This window comes from Notothenia rossii, assembly GCF_949606895.1.
Source record: "Notothenia rossii genome assembly, contig: scaffold_176, whole genome shotgun sequence".
In the NCBI taxonomy this organism is placed as follows: Eukaryota; Metazoa; Chordata; class Actinopteri; order Perciformes; family Nototheniidae; genus Notothenia; species Notothenia rossii.
In genome coordinates this window covers 62,816-85,116 of record NW_027640317.1, presented here as the reverse complement: position 1 = coordinate 85,116, position 22,301 = coordinate 62,816, and the positions used below count along the sequence as shown (strand labels likewise).

Genomic DNA, 22,301 nt, shown 5'->3' with positions numbered 1-22,301 from the left:
TCAAACGGGCACGGGTGCAAGGAGGGATTAGTGGGTTAGAGATACCGAGGGGCCCAAAGTGTCGGGGGGGCCCCTGGCTTTCACCTACACCATGTCATTCACAGAGATGTTCCAAACAGGAAGAGGTTAGAATGAAAAGAATGTGACATTAAACGAGGACAACAAGGGCAAAACAGCTGAAAGGCTCACAAAGTCAACAAAAAGAGAGAACATCACTACATAGAGACTCACCAGAGAAGAAGACACTTACAGGGAGTCACAGCTACAATGGGGGCCACAGAGAGACACAAAATGAAAACAAAGAGTCATCAATGTTCCACTAAGAGATGCAGAGTGCACCAGACTCACACGCTCCAATGAAAAGTCACCAAATGACTAATAAGAGACAAAAAATAACCAATAACAAAAAGAGTCGGAACAACATTAACGTGTGTGTGTTGCTTCACAAAGTACTGGAGTTGGCTTGGCCTTTTCCACTTAAATGCCCGGGGGGACCATTGCCTCACAATCCACTCATGTACATGTGGCAATAAGAAAAAAAGAAGAAGTGAATAACCTAAAAGTGTCTGCGTTCACAACCTCACGCTGCACGTCGGAGAAATGGAGCTCTTAAGCTGCTGTGATAATGAAAATATGTTGTTAGAATAATCTCTGCAACATACAATTTGTTCTGTACAGTGGTGCATGTGTGCAATTACTTTCTCACACACACACACACACACACACACACACACACACACACACACACACACACACACACACACACACACACACACACACACACACACACACACACACACACACACACACACACACACACACACACACACACACACACACACACACACACACACACACACACACACACACACACACACACACACACACACACACACACACACACACACTTCCCTTGCGTGCAGGTCGAGGCAGGCCCACAGCTGTAGCGTTCCTGTGCTGCTGACAGGCGCTGCGGGCGCATGCAGAAGTCAAGTCCTGACAAACATCGGGCCTTAAACAAGCACCGAGTGGCGCCTCTGGTCTTGTCTTCTTCATACCTGACAAGTCACGTCCTGCCCGGAGCTTCTCCCAAACCTGTTTAATTCAACAATAACGCTCCTCTACTCTCCCAAACTGAGGAAAAACACCTGCTTCCTGGAGGAAAATAGGGTTTAAAGGTGTTTTTTTGGACGATTTTTCTCAGTGTTTGAGTCTTTAAAACAAATATAGGTTTTTTTTGCAGCACTTATCTTGACCACACTGAGTGATGACACCCCGTCCTGAGGCCAACCTGTACGCTGACATGTGCTGTCATGTTTGTGTGGACGGCGCTGAAAGAGTCAAATATTCATCTGTCACTCGGGGTTAGCCGGTCGAACCCTGGACTTCACCGGCAGTCAAAATAACCGCAACGTTTAGTGCATTTGAAGCTGAACGAAAAAATGAGTTTTTGATCACTGCAAAGTCTCTGGAACGTTTGGGGTTGAAGGCGTGTAAAAGCAGTTTATTTAATATATACCTTTTTTATATTCCTTATAATAACCTTAAAGCTTCTTCATGCCCATTTAGCCTATGGGATCTTTTTATTTCTGTTGTGCTGTATTGAATGTACCTCTTCTGTACTTAGAGAAGCCATACAGTATATAAGTTATTTAATCTGATTAAGTTCAGTCAGGGAAATACTCTTCAAATCTGTTTTTATTTAAAACAGCTCGACCCTGTTTTCTGCTGCAGGTTGGGTTTTTTATTAAAAAAGAATTATCTTGTAATCTAAACTTTAAGAGAATGGGCTTTTCCATGACGATTATAAAGAAATCCCATCGCCCATATCATAAAAAAAACCTTTTCATCCCTGCCTTTAAAAAAAAAAAAAAAATTCCCCTGCACCTTTTCCCATCTGTAGCTCTTAGGGCTCGTCTCCCTTCTTGTGACGGGCGAGTCGTGACAAGCTTCTTGACACAAACAAGTCTCAGCCCCATCTCGTGAGGCGTGGGACGGCCCGCAGATGTTCCCCAGACAAGCTGCGTCTTGCTGGCTTTCGCTGGAACACTCTTCTCTTTGAGCATTCACAAGCTATCCTCCTCCTCCTCCTCCTCCTCCTCCTCCTTCTCCACCTCCTTTTTCCTCCGGCGCAATGTGAGATGCAACCATCAAGCTTAACTCCTCTCAAAAAGACACTCCGAGAGCACAGGGTTCAGGAAAGAGGCACGCAGTATTTACACGAGTATTATCTACAGGCCCTCAATCCATTACTGTAATCCCTGCAGCTCTGCAGCGAGAGCCCCCACCGTGACATTCCTCCCCTTATGTGGTGGCAGGTAATACGCACGGCAAACACCACCAGTCTTCAGACGCACAATGGTCGCGTCGGGAGCCAACAATGGCCGCCTCATTGGCCACACTCCATTCATTTAGTGGAGAAAGGAAGGGAAAACATATTTAACCCGGGTATTCGTTTGACCTGGGCGTCTGCTCATAGGTTTCACAAACGCTTTGAATAAAAGCTAAAATAACAACATGTCCACATTGTCCCTATCCCCAGCCACATCCTGGAAAACAAGGTTTCATTATTTAATAAGATTAGACTGAAGCAATGTTTCTATGCACCTGGTCAATCCTTGAAATGAACTACGAGTTTAATCCCAGATCAAGTCTTATTCTAACCAGTGATTGGTATGTTATTATCTAGTTCCCTGTTTCGCATTTTACATATTGGTCCAGGATGTTGCAATATAAGCTGCAGTGGTGCAAGATGCATTTCAGATGTCTAAAGGAAATAAAGTAGTATGTTATCGTATGGAGTTTAGAGAAAGAGTGAAAGGCCATAGGCTTCAAAAGATATTCAAATCCTTCTTACTTGTAATCATAATTTACAATATATTTGAATTCATAGAAAGAAGATTTCAAAACCCCCCCTAGAGCGGACCATACCATTTCATTACCAGTATCATTGCATTAGCGAGACGCAGTAGATGAAATAACGTAAATACATGTGAAAGAGAATCCTCCACAGACATGAAGTAAACACAAGTGACATACTGTTAGGATTGATGGTCAGTGCCAACAAGGAAACAATGAAGGAGGATTTCTGGGAAATGGTGCACCTCAATCTGTGTGTGTGTGTGTGTGTGTGTGTGTGTGTGTGTGTGTGTGTGTGTGTGTGTGTGTGTGTGTGTGTGTGTGTGTGTGTGTGTGTGTGTGTGTGTGTGTGTGTGTGTGGGTGTGGGTGTCACAGTCATGCCAGACGGGAAGAGGTTAAGGTGTGGGTTGAGGATTAGGTGTGTCTCCAGTAGAACAGTCATCAAAAAGCGCAGAACACACAGTCCATAAGTCCTGTGGAAGATCCCGCAGGACTTCAAACGGAGAGCATTAGCAGAGACAATCTGAGGGGTGAAATGTTCAGGACGGAGGGAGAGAATATTGGGATGAGATTATTTGGGATTCGTGAAACAACCAGCTGTAGGAGACTCGTTTGTGACGGGAAACAATAATCCCAAATCTTTCGAATGACTCTCTCCGGGCCCAAGGAGATACAATGGTTTCACTCTTTGTTTGGAGGAAGTCAAAGTGTTTTTCCCCTACATGAGAAAACACCTTCGGTTAATCTAAGAGATCAACTTGAAAACAATAAGTAAACAAAGATCACGTTCTGTCCATTAACTTAAACCGGAATGAACCGGTTTTATTAAACCTCGGGCTTAACAGCAGAGGTGTGGACTCAAACTGATTTGATGTCTTTGAATTTGACCATAAATCAATTCAGACTTCTCCACATGTGGCTCTAGACTCATCTTGGACATTTGACAAGACATCACAACTTTCCCCAAACTCAGATCTATAAGTTATGTTATTTAAAAAGTGTGCTACAAAATGATTTCCTTAAATCCACTGTGTTGAAAAGTGACAGCATCCAACCAAGGTGTGAGAGGGGACCATAGAGAACATTACTGAGAGCTTGTTGGAAAAGATTAAACTAAATATACTTTGGGGTACTTAACTACGGGGTCAGCAAATAAGAGATGCTATATGCGGGGTCAAAATGGTATAACGCATTGCGACGAGTGCATTATGACTTGTTTAGGACTCGAAACTCAACTTTTTAGTCTTGAATTGTGATTTAAATGCAATGACTTCATAGTAATTTGTGACGTTAATAATGTCAATGACCCATAGTTCATTACGTAAGCTATCGTTGTTGTTCTTCATCTTTCAGAGATATATTAAAAGTTGGCACTAGGACCAACATTTTAGCTGGATTTATTTCTTTAAGACGGGACAAGGGAGTTCAATTGTACTGAAAAATATAAAGTAAGTATTCCTTTTTGCATATATTGAGGTAATATGTTTCCTTAAAGGAGTACAGACAGTGTGCAGTTGACTGTTCACTTATTGCAACAATAATAAACATGCTCCATGTGAATCAGACCAATCAGACTGGTCTTGCCTCATGTGTTGTGACTGTGGGACCCAGCGAGTGACGGTAAAGCGTCTCAGGGGCGTGCCTCTCAAACCACACTCCTAACCTGCTCACAGTTACACATCAAGACAAACACTTTTGTTTTTTGGACTGTGAAAATGAGACGGATGAGTGAGGCGGGGTGGGAATCTGGTAAATGTCACGATCCCACAGTTGGCTGGCGTGGCCTTGAGGAAGAGGGCCAGCACTCCCTGAGTTCAGACTGGAAGGCATTCAATCACAGCATTCAGCTCAGCAGGTTCTAAATGTCCCTCAGGAGAAATCTGACAGGAGTTTAGATATCGATCTTTCACTAATTATGGATATTTAAAATAACCATTTACCTCTTGTTTATTTTACAAATCTGACAGGAGTTTAGATATCGATCTTTCACTAATTATGGATATTTAAAATAACCATTTACCTCTTGTTTATTTTACAAATCTGACAGGGGTTTAGATATCGATCTTTCACTAATTATGGATATTTAAAATAACCATTTACCTCTTGTTTATTTTACAAATCTGACAGGAGTTTAGATATCGATCTTTCACTAATTATGGATATTTAAAATGACCATTTACCTCTTCTTTATTTTACCAATCTGACAGGGGTTTAGATATCGATCTTTCACTAATTATGGATATTTAAAATAACCATTTACTTCTTATTTTCCTTTACAAAGTTAACACTTTTAACTAACTTGAGTCCTGATTGTAACGACCAAATATTCATAATTGTAACTTTTTAAAATGCTACTTTGTTTACATCAAACTATCGTTGATTTTAATTGGAAAAAAATATATAATTTCACTATTTCCTGTATGTCCTGTTAAAGCTGTTATGTTTGAACATCTTGGATTTGTCGATAATTAGAAAAATCATAAAATGTAATGCATTTTCTTTTATAGTGTGAGATTTTTCTTTTTCAACTCCCAAATTGTACTCCAAGAGATCAAACTCATCCCTTCTTTTAAACAGCTCTAAAAATATTATACATGTATATGATCAACTTTGAATGAGTTAAATCCTTTAACTAACATCAGTCCTGATCATAACTGCAAATATATACAGTGATCTTTACGGTGTTATCCTTTAAATGCCAGTTTTCGACATGACGCCACTGCGTTTCTAGAATGCCATTCACAAATACTCGATTGTAATGCGGGTCCGTTACGTCATCTGCAGCACGTCACACAGGAAGCAAAAAGCCACACGCGGGACAAATCTGTGTGACGGTGACACCTCCGCCACCTCCGATGCCCGCTAGGGTGCATTAATACTCTAAAGTAAAGATGGGAGTCTGCAGAGGAGACACATTAACAACAGGTGATGCAACAGCTGTCCGGTAATGACAGAGCAGGAGGAGCGGGTTGTGCAGCTTTAGGAGCATCACATGCAGACACTGAGCTGCATCACCACACCTGGACCAACTGTCCACCTCTGTCATCAAACGCCTGAGAGGAGGCTGGGAGTCAACTGCAGTTTACACACGACAACAACACGAGCAGCAGCAGCAGCTACGTTAGGGTGTGTTCCAGGACAATAGAGGAGGAGGTTTTGACATTCATCCTCATTATATGTAGGATTAAATAGACAATACTTTTAGGGCTGTCCTCGACAAAAGGAAATGTTTCCGCAAAGAATCATGCAGCACCAGAAGCATCACTTGCTGTCAGAGATGTGTTCCTGCAAATAAGTCCTTATGCATGTAAAAGGTTCAACAAATGAGCAATTGGAGACAAAAATGACCAATAAGTCGACTTATCGACCAAGAGGGGGAAGGCGTAATTATTATCGCCTATTTTTTTCGTGCAAAAGGCAGAAAGCTGAAGAACTTAAAGTAAGAGTTTATATTTTGTGATTAGAACCACGTTCCTCTGAGCACTGAAAGGATTATTTCACCCACAAAATCTGCTGATCAAAAGATTTAAAACACAATTAAAGAAACGTTTTGAAAAGGCCTAAAGAAAAATCAAATATGATCACTTTCTCTCCCGCTTCACAAGACACTTGTAAAATACACAGAACCCCGTACTCACTGCTTTTCATCAATGCAATGGCGTAACATCTTAGTTTAAAGACAATTTCTGTCAAATGTTCCCTGCACCACGCTGTCTGGCCAGAAACAGAGAGTATGAGTGCTGTTGGTTCAGCCATTTTGATCTGCATGATGTTAATGTGAAAGGAATTAGATAAAATGTTGTTTAAAAAGTGACAAATTACTTAGAGATTTAACAATTCAAATGAACTCCTATTTCCAATGTCTTAGCATTTATAGACTTTCTATTCATTGATTTAATTATTTTAATCCCAATAAAGGCCTTGTGTTAAAGCGGACCTATCATGCAAAATGCACTTTTTGATGTCTTTTAAAGATGTGTCCCCGGTGTGTCGGGGAACTCACGCAGCGTCAGAAAATAAAACCCGCTCTCTTTTCCTCCGTACCCAAATCTCTAAAAACGGGGGAGCAACGGAGCTGATCCAGATTTGCGTCCGATATGACGTCATATCTCAAATGTGGACCCACGGCCCTATCAGAAACGTTGCTATCAGAAACAACGCCCGATTGTTTTGGACGTAATATGGTCGGTGTTTACATTAGCATGGCTAACACTCAGAGCTAACCTGTACTGGAGAGCATGTGTGTGAAGAAGCAGGAAGTAAAAAGGAACTCACCTTGTGGTATAACCGGCAAGAGAGAAAGCCTTTGAGCTCCATACTGTTTCAGAGAGAATCCTTGATAATCCATGATATGGCGTTTCATCCCGGCAGCATTTAGTTTAGACAGTAGCTGCCGGGTCCCGCATGAGCTCAGACCCCTACTTTTTATTTTTGATCAATTTTTATTTTTTTAAAGCTTTATACCCCAAATCAGCACTTTTGAAACAGGAAGTGAAATAGAGGGATATGAGGCATGGCTAGAATGGGTGATCTGTTTGGTATTTTGAGCAAAACACTTCATAGATATGTTTTTTATATATTTTTTATATATCTGAGACCTATGCTATTGCCTAAAAATAGCATGATAGGTGACCTTTAAATAAATAATTCAATGTCTTTTAGAACTTTTTAAAGGATCTTTAGGGTTATAGTGAGACCCCCCTCATCAGTGTTTCATCAGGTGCTGTGTGATGTGAGCCTGAGGAAGAAATGCCTCTCTTTACTCATGATTTGAGGCGATTCATCTCAGGTGACATTCTTCTGCCAAATGTAGTTGTGCAACCTGAATCTGCCTGGAGCGCAGATTGATCAGATAAGGAGTTCAACCTCTACCTGACAAATCTCTGCCTCATAAGATGAGCTGCTCCGAGGACAGCTGCAGCATAAAAGTGTCTCTGTGGGTTCATATTTATTATGACTAGCATATTAGACATTTAAAACTATGTGAAGAGCTGACATGTGCCAAAAAGTTATTGGTTTGAGACTCACAGAAGTGCTCAGCAGAAGAAAAGTAATACTTACAGTATATTGTGAATTTAACTTACCTTGCTTTGTGTGAAATTGACCTATAGGTGTGTGACATTAAATTAGCCTTATGGGGGACGTTCTAAAACAGTTTTCTTTGATTATCGTGTTTTTTAAAATCTGGCTGAGGGGTTACATGAGAAAATCAAATTCACTTTAATGCTACAAAAAGTATAAAAACAAGTCTAAACCGGGCTGGCCTGGAAACTGCCCGAGGCTAAGAAATCTTCTATTTTCACACCTTTGGCTTTGTACAAGATATAACACATTTTAATTAATTGACTTATTTATTTGTTTGTAATCTTTGGAGAGAGTCCAGGCTGTTTGAACACTTAATTAACTGGCTTCATATTTAATGAGCAGATGTGTGAATGGTCATGGATCGTATCATCAAGTGTATTTACCACAATGTTGATCAGTTCAACAGTTCATGTGTTCATTATTTTCTATTTCTAGTAATGTACTGGATACCCATTTAGGTGCAGTGAAAAATGGCAGTGTAATAATTAACACAAAAAAGCTATATATGCAATATGAAATGTTCCAAAATGTTTCGACACTACATCTTAAAGGTCTCCTATTATACTGTCTTTCATCAATATATCACAGGTCTCAGATATATGCAGAGCCTCTCTCTGATTGGCTGAAACACCAGACAGTTCATTGCAGCATTACCCATAATCCCCTCTGTTTCAGCCCTGTTTCCAAAGTGCTGATTCTCTGTCTGTTACTTTAGATGAAAATAAGGAGCCTCTCCCCACGCCCCTCTGAGAGACATTTGGTTAAAAATAACTCAATGGAGCTCTAGGAGGAGATTCAGGTGATAAGGTGGGGGGTTACCTTGGTTGCTGATTGGCTAATGGTTACACAAGACAACACATCGTTATGACATCATAAAGTGGCCAAAATCTGATCAGCTCATTTTCAGACAGGTTTTTATAGAAATGGATCAAAAAGAGAGAGAATCTTTGTTCCTGAAACTTTCAGAGTCTCTTTCCACAGAGGGGACACATGTTGATGTAGAAGAGACATGAAGAAGAGGGGACACATGTTGATGTAGAAGAGACATGGAGAAGAGGGGACACATGTTGATGTAGAAGAGACATGGAGAAGAGGGGACACATGTTGATGTAGAAGAGACGTGAAGAAGAGGGGACACATGTTGATGTAGAAGAGACATGAAGAAGAGGGGACACATGTTGATGTAGAGGAGACATGAAGAAGAAGGGACACATGTTGATGTAGAAGAGACATGGAGAAGAGGGGACACATGTTGAAGTAGAAGAGACATGAAGAAGAGGGGACACATGTTGATGTAGAAGAGACATGAAGAAGAGGGGACACGTGTTGATGTAGAAGAGACATTAAGAAGAGGAGACAAATGTTGATGTAGAAGAGACATGAAGAAGAGGGGACACATGTTGATGTAGAAGAGACATGAAGAAGAGGGGACACATGTTGATGTAGAAGAGACATGAAGAAGAGGGGACACATGTTGATGTAGAAGAGACATGAAGAAGTGGATTTTGCTTAATAGGTGACCTTTAATGCTGTGATATGTGATTCTTACCGTCCAGGTGGCAGACTTTGCGGTGCTGGACTGCTGGAAGGACACGTCGAAGGTGTGTGTCCCGGCGTAGTCTGTGTTGGAGGGGATGGCGGGGGAGGGGGAGAGGGCGTCGAAGGTGGAGCTGGGCTGGGAGTAGGGTGAGGGCGCCGCCACGTTGTTCTGGGAGTGATCGTTGTTGTAGGGGCTGGTGGAGGTGGAGCCTCCGTTCTGGATGCTCTGATCCATGCTGTTCAGGAGACCCAGGTTCGTGTACTGCGACTGGAGACAAAACAAAGAAATGGCATCGTTAGTTATCCGGGGAATCTGAGGTTGTTCGATCCGTAAAGAAACAATACATTTCTCTGGTATCAGTACTTTACCCCACTACTTGTTTTTCTGATGACTTTTTACTTTCTACTTCTCACATGTTGAACACTAATACCTGTACTTTCTACTTCTTACATGTTGAACACAAATACCTGTACTTTCTACTTCTTACATGTTGAACACAAATACCTGTACTTTCTACTTCTTACATGTTGAACCCAAATACCTGTACTTTCTACTTCTTACATGTTGAACACAAATACCTGTACGTTCTACTTCTCACATGTTGAACACAAATACCTGTACTTTCTACTTCTTACATTTTGAACACAAATACCTGTACTTTCTACTTCTTACATGTTGAACCCAAATACCTGTACTTTCTACTTCTTACATTTTCAAAACAGGCTCATTACTTTAGTTTTAATCTGTGTTTGGTGTTGTTCGATCGGTAAAGAAACAATTAAAAAATGTCACCCTGCAAATTAGAAAAGTCACATGAAACTTGGATATTAAGGTTGTTAACGTTTATATAATCAGTTGCTTCCAATAAGCGTCGGTTAAAATGTATAAAAGTGTATTTTTTGAAACAACAGGAAGTGATGATCTGGTTGACCAAAAGAAAAAAAATGCTCGTAACAGCAGAGCTATTGATTGATTGTTGTGCTTTTATTTAGGTCTTAATGTGTGGATATGTATAAATGTGTCTTTTGATTGTGTATATATAGGTATATAAATATTCTTATATACAATGAAGTTGACTTTGAGAGTCACATAAACCATCTTCCCTTGTGTTGCGTTTACAGCCTAACTCCTTCCTGACACCCAGATATGTCTTTACGTCTATTAAAAGTCCGATTTCATTGGGATGGATCAATGCGGTGTCGCAGCTATGCAGACAGAGGAGTGGTATTAGATGTGTGCAGTGAGCAGGATGGAGATACACCTGGGCCGCAGCCAGCCCCTTCCTCTCAGCCCATTCCTTTCCATTTATAAACGGCACATTCCTGGACGAGGTGCCATGGCCCTCGCTCTTCAGACAGCAACACCATTAATCTCTGCAGGGCCTCTTGTTTATTTCAAGCACGGCCGACCACAGCTGTCCGCCTCACACCCCTCACTCTGCCAGGTGTTAGCTGCAGTAAAATGACCACCGGACTACTGCGGTCATTTAGCTATCAAAGCAGCATTTCAACCTTAAAGGTATATAAGTTACTCAAACCGTGTAACCTTTAAGACAGAAGTTTATCGACAAAAGTCTTGATGGTGAAAAGTAAATGGAGGCCAACCCACATCTAAAAAAGCCTTTACAAAAAAAGGAACCCACAATGAACAAATATGTACGTTTATATGTACTTTATAAACACTATGTAACAGAAAACCTCACAAGAAGAAGCAAGTCCAGTTGTCAGCACTGGCCAATTAATGTTATGCTAAAAACAGAAAGGAAACTTTGTCCCTAAAATGTGCATTTCTGCGTTTGTTTCTCACGCATTTACCTCAAGTTCTTAAAGAGAAATGGTTTTCTTGCACTTCTTAACAAATGAATTCACTTCCACTAAAACCGTATTCAGAAAAAAGCTTTGGACCCTTGCTCACCTGTACAACATAAGATTGTTTATGCTCAAGGTAACAGACGGTAAGTAAATTATACGCAGTTCGGCATTTGGGTAAAATGTAAAAAAATCTGACTTGCAAATGTTTTCATGCAAGTTATAATAACACATTAGATTAAGGTCTGCGAAGTGTTGCTTGTAAATGGATGTTTTTGAATAGTTTTTCTGTTACAAATGTACTTTATTAAACATTTACTTTACTAAATGAAAGGTAACACTGGTCAGATGGTCATTTTGTGGGTGAAGTAATTCTGTAAAGCAGCTCCTTTACAGACAGACACACCTGAGAGAGGTCAGCAGAGTGAACCTCACATACTTGTGCAGAGCGCCGCGGGGGGTGTGTGTGTGTGTGTGTGTGTGTGTGTGTGTGGACGGGGGTCAAGGTGTGTGTGTGTGTGTGTGTGTGTGTGTGTGTGTGTGTGTGTGTGTGTGTGTGTGTGAGGACGGGGGTCAAGGTGTGTGTGTGTGTGTGTGTGTGTGTGTGTGTGTGTGTGTGTGTGTGTATGGCGCGAGGCTGCTTCACCACCACTAAAAAAACTAGGAATATAGGAGTTGCCTGGAGAGTGATACTGGGGATGCAGGTGTTAAAGGACAAGTGGGACACACACACACACACACACACACACACACACACACACACACACACACACACACACACACACACACACACACACACACACACACACACACACACACACACACACACACACACACACACACACACACACACACACACACACACACACACACACACACACACACACACACACACACACACACACACACACTCCCTTACAATGGGCTAATTACACACATATAAAGGTTTAAACTCAAAGGGCTTAGAGCAGTGGTGGAAAGTAACTAAGTTAATTTACTCAAGTAATATAATTAACAAGGTAGTTTCAGGTAATTGCACTTTTATTTCCTTCAACTTTATACTCCATCTTAACAGGACAACACAAGCATTACAACTGAAGACATTACTTAGCAGAATAAGAACAGTTCAAAGCTGTATCTACAGTACATGATTAAGGCAAGGAAACCACTTAAAAATATAAATCTATCAGTGGTATACAAATAAGTGTACGAGGGAGGCGTGTGGCGCAGTGGGTTGTGCGTTAGTGTTGGGATCAGGGGAGCACAGGTTCAAACCCCACTGCAGTCAGCATGTCGTCGTGTCCCTGAGACACTTCACCCCAAAGTGCTCCTGTGGGGATTGCCCTCAATAGCATGCTTCAAACCGAAGTGACAAAAAATAAGAATAATTGACTCAATAATTCGAATGATGTTCTTTTATCCTATGTGAATGAACAGAAGGTGAATAGTTGGTGTTCTTCATGTGAACTAAAGGGTGAGTTGTTTCCTGCTGGACGGTGTTTTCCTGTAAGTCACCTCCATGATATCAGTGATTTCTTTTGAACTGTGCAGCAGCAGCAGCGGCGGCGAGTGACAGCCACCAATTATCAAAGTCAAATTATTATTCTGAAGAAAAGCCTGACATTGAATACTTCCCATGAACTACAGGGCTCTGGATAGTGTTGAGTGAATTCAAGGATAAAAGGATAATTGAGCTCATCGTGTTTTAATGTTTAATCGAGTGGAAGCCGGGCTATCAAGCTTTAAAAAGACCTTTCATCAGATCTTATTCCACTATAATACAGAAAACCATCTAATAACCACCTCAGATGCTCCTAAACATTCCTTGTGTTTACAGCGTGTGTGTGGAGGCCTTTGGGAACACGGTAAATCAGCGGCTTGACATCCTCAACAGCCTTTAATAACGCTTTTAAAAGGTGGTGCAGTCTGTTTTTCAGCTCTTCTTTGTCTGAGATAAGTGCTGGGGTCGGCAGGGAGAGGAGACTTCAGAATAAAAGTCTGTTGATTACGATCTGACATATCTCCTACACATATCAGATGATTCAAACACACAATGCACCACGAGCTTAAAGGGTTAATGGCATGGTGTCACATTTAAGGTATTTCTAAGATAAATGCCCAAAGGAGGCAAATATTACAAACGTTTTTCCTAATGATCAACTTCAAGTAATTTGCTTAATAATCTTATGGCTTTCAAATCCAGAATTTGCATTAATTCAACTTAACGTTAGCCCCGATTCTTACATTTCTTTTTGCCTTACCCACACAAGAAAACGACCTCATTAACAACCTAACATGGTGTCAGGAAAAGTATTTCTTTGTAGAAACCTTATGAGTGTCATTTAGGCTTGTTAAACAAATTAAAAAACAATGGTTTGATTATTAAGGACAACCGTGTTGAAAGGCTTCAGATCATGACGATGCAGAAATGAGTCCCATATCCGGGAAATGAGTCAGCATTTCTGCACCTCCTTTAGTTGAGTCGTGGTGACGTGAAGTTGTGCAACCATGCTGTTCAATTCTTACATTAGTTTTTTGCATGTGCGTAATTTGAGAAGATTGTCTTTCTGAGCAGAACATGTCAGTGTCATAATGTGTTGTTCGCCACAGAGCTTATTTTCCACTGCAATCCAATGGAAAAATCCCAGTGAGCCGTGAGCTATCTCCAGGGCAGAAAAAAATCATCTCTGTCAACACTGCAGGCAGAATGTCAAGCCAATCAAATCCTGTTCCACTTCTCATAAGACTCTTAAACAACGCTGTGGAAGTCACACAGTTGCATAAATGTTAATTGTACATTTCAAAAAAGGTTGCGTTACATAGCAGACATTTGAATATCTGATGAAGCCAAAAGTCATGTTTGATTTTTTTTCACATATTTGACTCAAAGGTTTTTAGAGGGGATCTGTTCGCATCACTCATAAATCAGAAGGCACTGTCAACAGTCAGTTATGAATACAATGCTCTATAAATCAGGCTGTTGATGACGTGTGAACAAAGCCCTCTGACTAACCTTCAGAATATACATAGGAATTCAACTAAACAGCAGAGTCGTAGAAAAAACACATTTTGAGAAACCATGCCTTGCTATGCTTTGTAAAGTCCATCCATTTTGTACACACTAAGAACACGAACACTGAAGGTGAATAGCGTACAATAGATATCACCATGAAGCTTGTTAGTCATACATTACATTAAGACAATCATATTTAGTATTACAAGTTTTCTTAGAAGCTATGTTTAGAAAAGCATATAAGGCGTTATTACCTATAGGGATCTTAGGAGAAATCTACAGACACACATTGTGAAAAGTGAGTGAAATAAACACCGTAATATGTATTTTGGATGTTTTCTTTCAACCAGGCTAAAAAAAGAATTGCAAAATAGCAGAAAAACTCAAAATGTTCCGATGCCTTTAAGCAGACCTAGTTGCTGTTCAGTGATAAAAACAGACGACAGGAACCAGAGCAGACCCGGCCTGAGGGGGAATAACTCCCACTCTCTGGTGACCCTTAGCATGAGAGCATCGAGGGGAGCGTGATGAGTGACCACAGGGGAGGGAGGCATTAAAGGATCAACAGGGTGGGGGGGGGTGAGGTGGGGCTGGGGTCTATCTACACCTTTTATACCTGCTGGGGTGGGCAGAGTAGTTGATTGTATCTACATCAACACACCATTAAAGCAATTACGATGCTGGACTAAACAGCAGCGCCTGGCAGCGGCTCCTAGCAGGCTGGGGGAACCTGACACCCCCCCCCCCCCCCCCTCACACACACCCTGAGCCGGACACCACTTAAAGACCCCCTGCTCAACAACTTAAAAGACAGTGACCTGACACACCTGCTATCTGCAACCTGCAATCTGAGGATCCATCAGCGCGCCGCTGTGTGGATGCACGGCTCGGTTGGTGAAAAACACAAGGAGCGAGACACAAGAAGTCACGAAAGAAAAGTCGCCGAAAGTCTCGGGAGAAATACAGAAAATCCTGAAACTAAAGCAATGTCTTACAAACTTTAAGACGAATAATATGAAGCTGAAAGGCCCAATTCTTTCTGTGTTGCTAGGGCAAAACAATTCTTTCTGTGTTGCTAGGGCAAAATAATTCTTTCTGTGTTGCTAGGGCAAAACCATTCTTTCTGTGTTGCTAGGGCAAAACAATTCTTTCTGTGTTGCTAGGACAAAACAATTCTTTCTGTGTTGCTAGGGCAAAACAATTCTTTCTGTGTTGCTAGGGCAAAATGATGGTTAAAAAGACAAACATCCCAAAATCCCAATAATGTCATGTCTTCTGATTGGGAAAAATAAGCTGAAAGTAACTTCTGTAAAAACTTCTTATCATTGAATTCACTGTTAAACATCCTCCAGGTGTTTACCGTGCAAACACAGAGCCATCAATCACGACGCTTGCACTTTCAGAGTGAAAAATGGGAATCAGATTTTTCTTCTCAAACTGAGAAACATTCCTCAATTTGAATAAAAAAAACGTGATTTGCGATTTGTTTTGTCTCTGAGGAACAAAAGAGTGTTTAATGTAAACTTCAGGCGCTAAGAGCAAAGGAAAACTCCCATCTTAATCCAACAAAGCACAAAAAGTGATCATAAAAAGTTTCTAATGACTTCGCAATAAGAAGCTTTCTTTCATTTACTTTTGGTATTCTTTATATTTTCATAGCTTCCCGTGAAAGGAGAAAAAAAACTTGAAAGTGAAAAACCTCCAACGCCTTTTGGAAAATGTTCAGATGCAACTCTTCAAATCACAGCAAAGCCAGACCGCAGCCATTTCACAAGAGAAAAAAGAACATCTCCAGGTGTTTACATTCCCCTGCTCTCACACAGATGTGCACGCACACACACACACACACACACACACACACACACACACACTCACACACACACACACACACATGCAAAACCATGTTCCCCGCGTTTTCTAGTCTTTCATTAGTAGTCGTCACTCGTTTTAAATTTGCAAAATCTATAACGAATTCAAAATGAAATGCGTTGGTTACCCCAAAAGTATCCAGTGTCAAGTCATTTCTGATTATTTAGAGGGCTGACATTAACTCTAGGCCCCAACATACAAGGCCTTCTTCTGTTTTGTGGTGTCTCACTGTCCCATGGAGCTCTGGGGATCCATCTACAGGAAGCCTTACCTCACTGTAGGCCGTGGTGGAGCCCGTCTCCAGGTACAACATGTTGGCGCTGAGGTTGAGCAGAGCTGCTGCTGTTTGCTCCACTGGCTCCAGGATTCCACAAATCTCTTTTCGTCACTCTGAAGGAGCGATGTGGACGGCGGATGCAAAGTGGACAGGCAGGAGCTTCTATAGGAATCTTCTGGGAGGTCATATATACCGGGAGGAGAGAGAGGGGGGAGGGCTCTACCTGGCCAACACCTGAGACCACACCCTTTCTGCAGCGTCTCCTTACGACACCTTTGAAGCTCCTTCAAGGTTTTAGCTGAGCAGAGGGTTACTATTCTTCTTGGTGGACGTGCTAAAAGGATAGCTTCAATAATACGCATTCATTTTCCTCGCTTTCCCCAAACAGTAGACGCTATGGCAATCGAGAAAAAGAACTCTGGAGGATTTCTATCTATCGATCTTAATTGCACTTCCTTTGCTTCAATTCTATCTTATTTAACGTAAACCAATGTTCTGTGCATGCTTTGCTTTGTCCCACGATTTGTAAAAATGTATTCCCAAAAGGATAGAAGTCAATGGAGTTGGAGCAAAGTAATCCATGAGGCCGGCAGCAGGCAGCAGAGTGAGAGGTGCAGTCTGTGTCTGAGTCAACCTGCAGCAGCATTAGCATACGAAAAGCTCCTCTGCACCCCCTAAGCAATCCTCATGCAGACCCCCCCCCCCCCTAGAGAACAACAATGTGACTCCTGTAGATGGCTTGTATCTATCAGAGATTACTGATGTAGATCTGTTTTGGAAACATGCATTGATTCTAGATAGTGTGATGGTGCTCTGTAGAAATGACTTCATGAAGTGGAACGGGCTTCAGATATTTTATTTCTATATTTAAGCTGCGTTTAGGCCTTCGTGGATCGTGAACTATTTTTTTTTAAGTGTCTAAATCTAGCAGAACCTTATTTTTGAACTGAAAACTATGCAAGCTAAAAATGGAAAAGGTTTTAAAACTCAGTCAAAATATTTGGCTGAAAATGACGTTTTTTTTTCATAGTTTATTTCGTGTGTGGGGACATTGGACTTATGTTATTTATGTGTTATATTTTAGGGAAAAACATGAAAATATAGTACGCTTAAACTATGGCTGTATCTCAGAAACTAAAAAAGGAGCACCGTTGAGCGTTTGTAATTTATGAAAATGCAACACGTTGAATATCAAAGATGTGCTCACATATGCAGCGTAAAAGAAATACGTCACGTGCAGGACGTTTAACAGGAGTGCATTAGTGGTCAAGTGTTCACGATGCATATCATGAACAACCAGGTTTCATTATTGCCTTGATATGTTGCCAAAAAAATGCTTCCAAATTGTTTTAGGTTTTTCATTATTTAAAAAAAATGTTGACTTTGATTGTTAAAGCTGAACTGAGATTTTTCCTTTTATCCAATAATGTCAAAGTTATTCTGTTAGTTGTTGCCCCAAAGTATGTCAGGACCACACTTCAAAGCTTTAGACCAATCAGAACACATGTTATCATACTAAATATAATCTATGGACAGAAAAATAAATAACTTTGTTTTGTTTTGTGTCTACAATAATTAACTGTATTTGTCTGCTTTACAGAAAACATAACAACAATATTCAAATAATATTCAAATAAATACAGAACGAGATAAAATATCTAAAGTGATCCTACTGAAATTACCTTGAATTAAAGCTGACAAGAAATTAAAATAGGTTAAAATAAAGCAATTTAAAAAAGAAAATGTAAAATAAAAGCAAAACAGAATTTTTTTACCAGTGAGAATCATGTCATGCTTTTCTGGTCATTACCCGTCCCCTTGTGTGTTATGAAGCTTTTTCTGCATGTAAACGGTCTGCAAAGTCAAAACCCTCAAAGTACACCCTGTAGGGACTAAAACTCTAACACAGAGAAGACCTGTCTGTGCTACCCCAGAACGCCTCGTTGGACATTTCTCTTTTTCCATTATTTCTTCCGGGAACCAAGTGACGTAACCAATCCGTGGAGCTCCTCACACACACTCTCTCTCAGCGGCGAAACTGTGGTGTGCTTACACTGTAGGTGCGCCGCGTTTGGGGGTGCTGCAGCCCCCTCAGCACCCCCCCTTCCCGCGTCCATGGAGCTCACACTGTCCCCTCCTCACAGCAGCGAGCCCCGCAACGTCCCGCTAACACGGCACCCAGACCCCACGCGGCATTCTCATCTGTTTGTCATTACTGCTGTCATTGTCTGGTTGCTAACAAACGCCATGGTAACACATAATCACTGATGTTCAGCTGTAACGGTGGTGGACCAATCAGAACAGAGTGGGCGAGCTGACCAATCAGAGCACACTGGGCTCATAGGGAGGGGGTGGGGGGGGCAGGAGCTCCAACAAGCCGTGTAGGACAGAGAGTGAATACACATACTATACAGAGATGCTGTTTGAGAAACCAATGTGAGTTTGGAACATTGAACAATGTAAATCTATTCTAGTAGACCTCAACAATGGAATTATGATCAGTGGAAATGGCCATGACACGGGACCTTTAACCCAAATTAAAAGCCATATTAAAAAGATAGGTATTTTTTAATGTAACACTGCTCGCTGCTCTGCTAGATGACGAGGGAGGAGGTCGGAAACCGCTTCTGTTTCTGCAGGGCGGGGGGCTAAAACTCCTGCCCTGCGGTCAGAATAATTTGAAAGCTGTCTGAAAAGTTAAGCACAACCACGACCTGCAGTCAGTGTCTCCAATCAGCAGCCACACCCTGCTCAGGTCGGACCCCCGGGGGCCGGCAGCCTGCAGGTCAGACCCTGACAAAAGGCAAATCAACACTTTAAAGAGCCACATTCAGAGCAGAGCAGAGCCAGCCCTTCAGAGCGGATAATTAGTTCAGCTAAACAAACGTACCTAATTATGGTAAAACAACACTGGCATCTGAAAGCAGGTTAGAGCACTGAGAGTAAGGCTGCAGTGAAACATACAAGAGGTGTATCTGTATCACACCGAGTATACTGGCTGCTTAACGACTGCAGAGGGATTGTAAATCAACACGTAGCTTAGCAGTCTTTTTAAATGAACTGGGATTTCTTACATGCTTAAACTTAGAAGACAAAAACGAACGAATAATAAAATAAAACAAACCTTAAAACTAGAAGTGCTTTTGGAGAATTTAAACCTCAACCAAGACCATGCCCTACCTCTCAATGCATTTTTAATTATGCATGTATCCGTCCCGTTAAACTCATTTTTAGGTGTTTTTCCGTGGTCAATGCTTCATAGCTGCAAAGGTGATGAGACCAATCTAATCCAATCAATTGACAGATATTTTCCATCTGTTACTAGGTCTCTGACAAAACCATCACTTCTGAAACATTCCTATTTTAAATTTCAAATATACTGCAGACGTTTCTTTTGCATAAGTGTGTCATATTTTCATTACACTTTATTGGTGTTTTTATGTTTATTGTACACATCTATTTTTTGTGTTTATATATGCAAAAATATACCAAAGCAAATTCTTTGTATGTGACACTTGACAATAAACCTGATTCTGAACGACTGTTTTCATGCAAAATGCCTTAAAATGCATTTTTCAGCCTTTCAAATATGGAGATTTGACGCTTTTTTAAATGTTATATTACATCTAAGTCAATATCTTAACAAACAACACATTTAGCAAACGCCTTGGACTTTCAGAAACTGGGGTGTGTATGTTTTAATATTTTCTGACTGAAGGAAGGAATAAAGGAATTATTTTTAGACAATCAGCAGTTTTATCTATAATGAATTAATGATAAGTTGCAGCTCTACAGTATTCTACACTCTTTGACCAAGTTTAAAGAAAATCAGCACATAGTTTGTCCGTAATCCTGCAAACAAAACAAAAACCACCTTCTAGGTAGAGCAGGGTATATGCAGGAATCCTGAAGTCAAATTTAAGACCTTTTCTAAGACCCTTTCCATATATTTTAAGACCTCATCTCCACTTGGAGTTCTAACCGGTTACCTTGGCGACACACTTTACCTCACATTGACTATATACAGTATTGATTGTCCTTCCTCCTTATCTTCCAACCATTTGGACGCAGACTTGCATTTCCCCATAACGATGTTGCTTAGCAACCGGCGTAAACGGAGCTTCGTGCTATCAAGCAGTGAGCGTGCGATGTCCTGTTCAGATGACGTCAAATCCAACGGGATGCCATAAATAAAGTACACAGAATCACACTACACACCTACGCAATGATTACATTCAGGCAGACTGTAGAATACAACCTCTTTGGACAATTGATATACTTATTGAAAACAAGCTACAAAATGTAAAACCTTGGAAAATGCCCTTTAATACTTTTTAATAGCCTTCATTTTAGCTAAATTGATTTATCAACCTTTAATATTTTCTAAGACCCCGCGGACACCCTGAAGAGGTAATGATGCTTATTTTTTATTATTTTGTATTTATTTAGTTATTATTTATTTTTGTTCTGTCTTGTTATAGTCTGCACAACACTCTCTTACATTTTGGCTACTTGGTCTGTTTTGGTTATAAAAGTGGTTTAAATATTTTACGCCTTCAAGTGAAGATCAACTATGTCTGGCTTGTCAATTGATGTACAGTAGTAGAGACTAAGCTGAACTCTAGTAGCTTTGAACTGTTGGACATTTGTAATTGTGGTTCCTATCAATGTACCAAATGCTTTTCTATGTGTCTTCAATGAAAAAGTATTTGTGGCACAACAATCTAATTATCCGTCTTGATACTGTGGCTTATAGTTTTAAACACTTGTAGCTAGGGATGTAACAAAATATCAGGATAAATAAATGTCTGGATACCGTCGTGAGACTGACAAAATCTACCGCGTTTTTTTTATTTTTCAAGGGAGACCTGTCCAACATGGCAGCAAGTAGGTTACAACATGAACATAAAACAACAGATAACACAAAAGGACATGGTATTTCCAGGGCTACATGTACATACCTAGAGACAATGACAAGTACCAACAGTATATTTATATCTCGCCCTGTCAATAAGCCTCACCTTCTTGGCAACAACTGTATTGTTTTTGAAGTGGTGGAGAGACAATGCACAGTTTGACCCACTGCTGTTACCCATGGACAAAGCATATCTCTCTGTCCCAGCAACATCAGTACCAAGCAAGAGAGTTTGTTCCACAGCAGGGGATATTGTACACGCCCAAACATCCCAGCTTCTACGTGGAAATGTGGACATGCTCATATTCCTAAAAGATAACCTTGATGATGCTGAGTGAGTGAGTTAGAGTTGAGTTACTTGAAAAACTAAAGTCAAACTTGATTTATTTTATTGCAGGGTCAGATTATTATATTTTTGATACTTTAAAATACTACTATCCTACTAAAATGCTGTACAAATCAGATTTATTATTTAATAAAGAAAAAATGTTCAAGTAAAAAAAAATATATTTCAAAAAAAAAAAAAAATTCAAATCGTTTTTTTTCTTTATTTTTCAATATCGCGATAAATATCGTACCGTGGGCTTGTTAACGCGACATTATCGTACCGTGAGTTTTTGGTATCGTTACATCCCTACTGGTAACATTTGCCTATTCTAAACTCTCTATTTAGAGAAGTTGCATCTTAAGTGCATTAGCTCTGTATTACAGCGGGGAGAAACTAGAGAGATCTGCAGATCCAGCGGCTCAGACCAAAGAGGCTTTCCTAAAGTTTCTCCCTTTAAAGAGGCTGTTCCTTAAGTCACATGGATTAGTTCAGTCTCAGGTGTCAGGCACAGACACCTGCCATGAACACAGGATGAGCTCCATGCAGAGAGAGAGAGGGAGTACCCTGGGTGGCATCACTAAAACCCCAACAATCAACTGCCTCCAA

The 22,301-nt window shown here is 40.7% G+C and overlaps 1 protein-coding gene across 2 annotated transcripts in view; it reads right to left on the bottom strand.

Annotated features, from left to right (window-relative positions):
* The window catches only part of tp63 (tumor protein p63), a 59,813-nt gene that overhangs the window by 16,279 nt on the left and 21,233 nt on the right, over nt 1-22,301 (bottom strand). For both annotated transcript variants that reach the window (XM_079694933.1, XM_079694932.1), the window contains exon 4: nt 9,495-9,752. In XM_079694933.1, the coding sequence (XP_079551059.1) occupies nt 9,495-9,752 (258 nt within the window). The remainder of the gene's footprint in view (nt 1-9,494; nt 9,753-22,301) is intronic.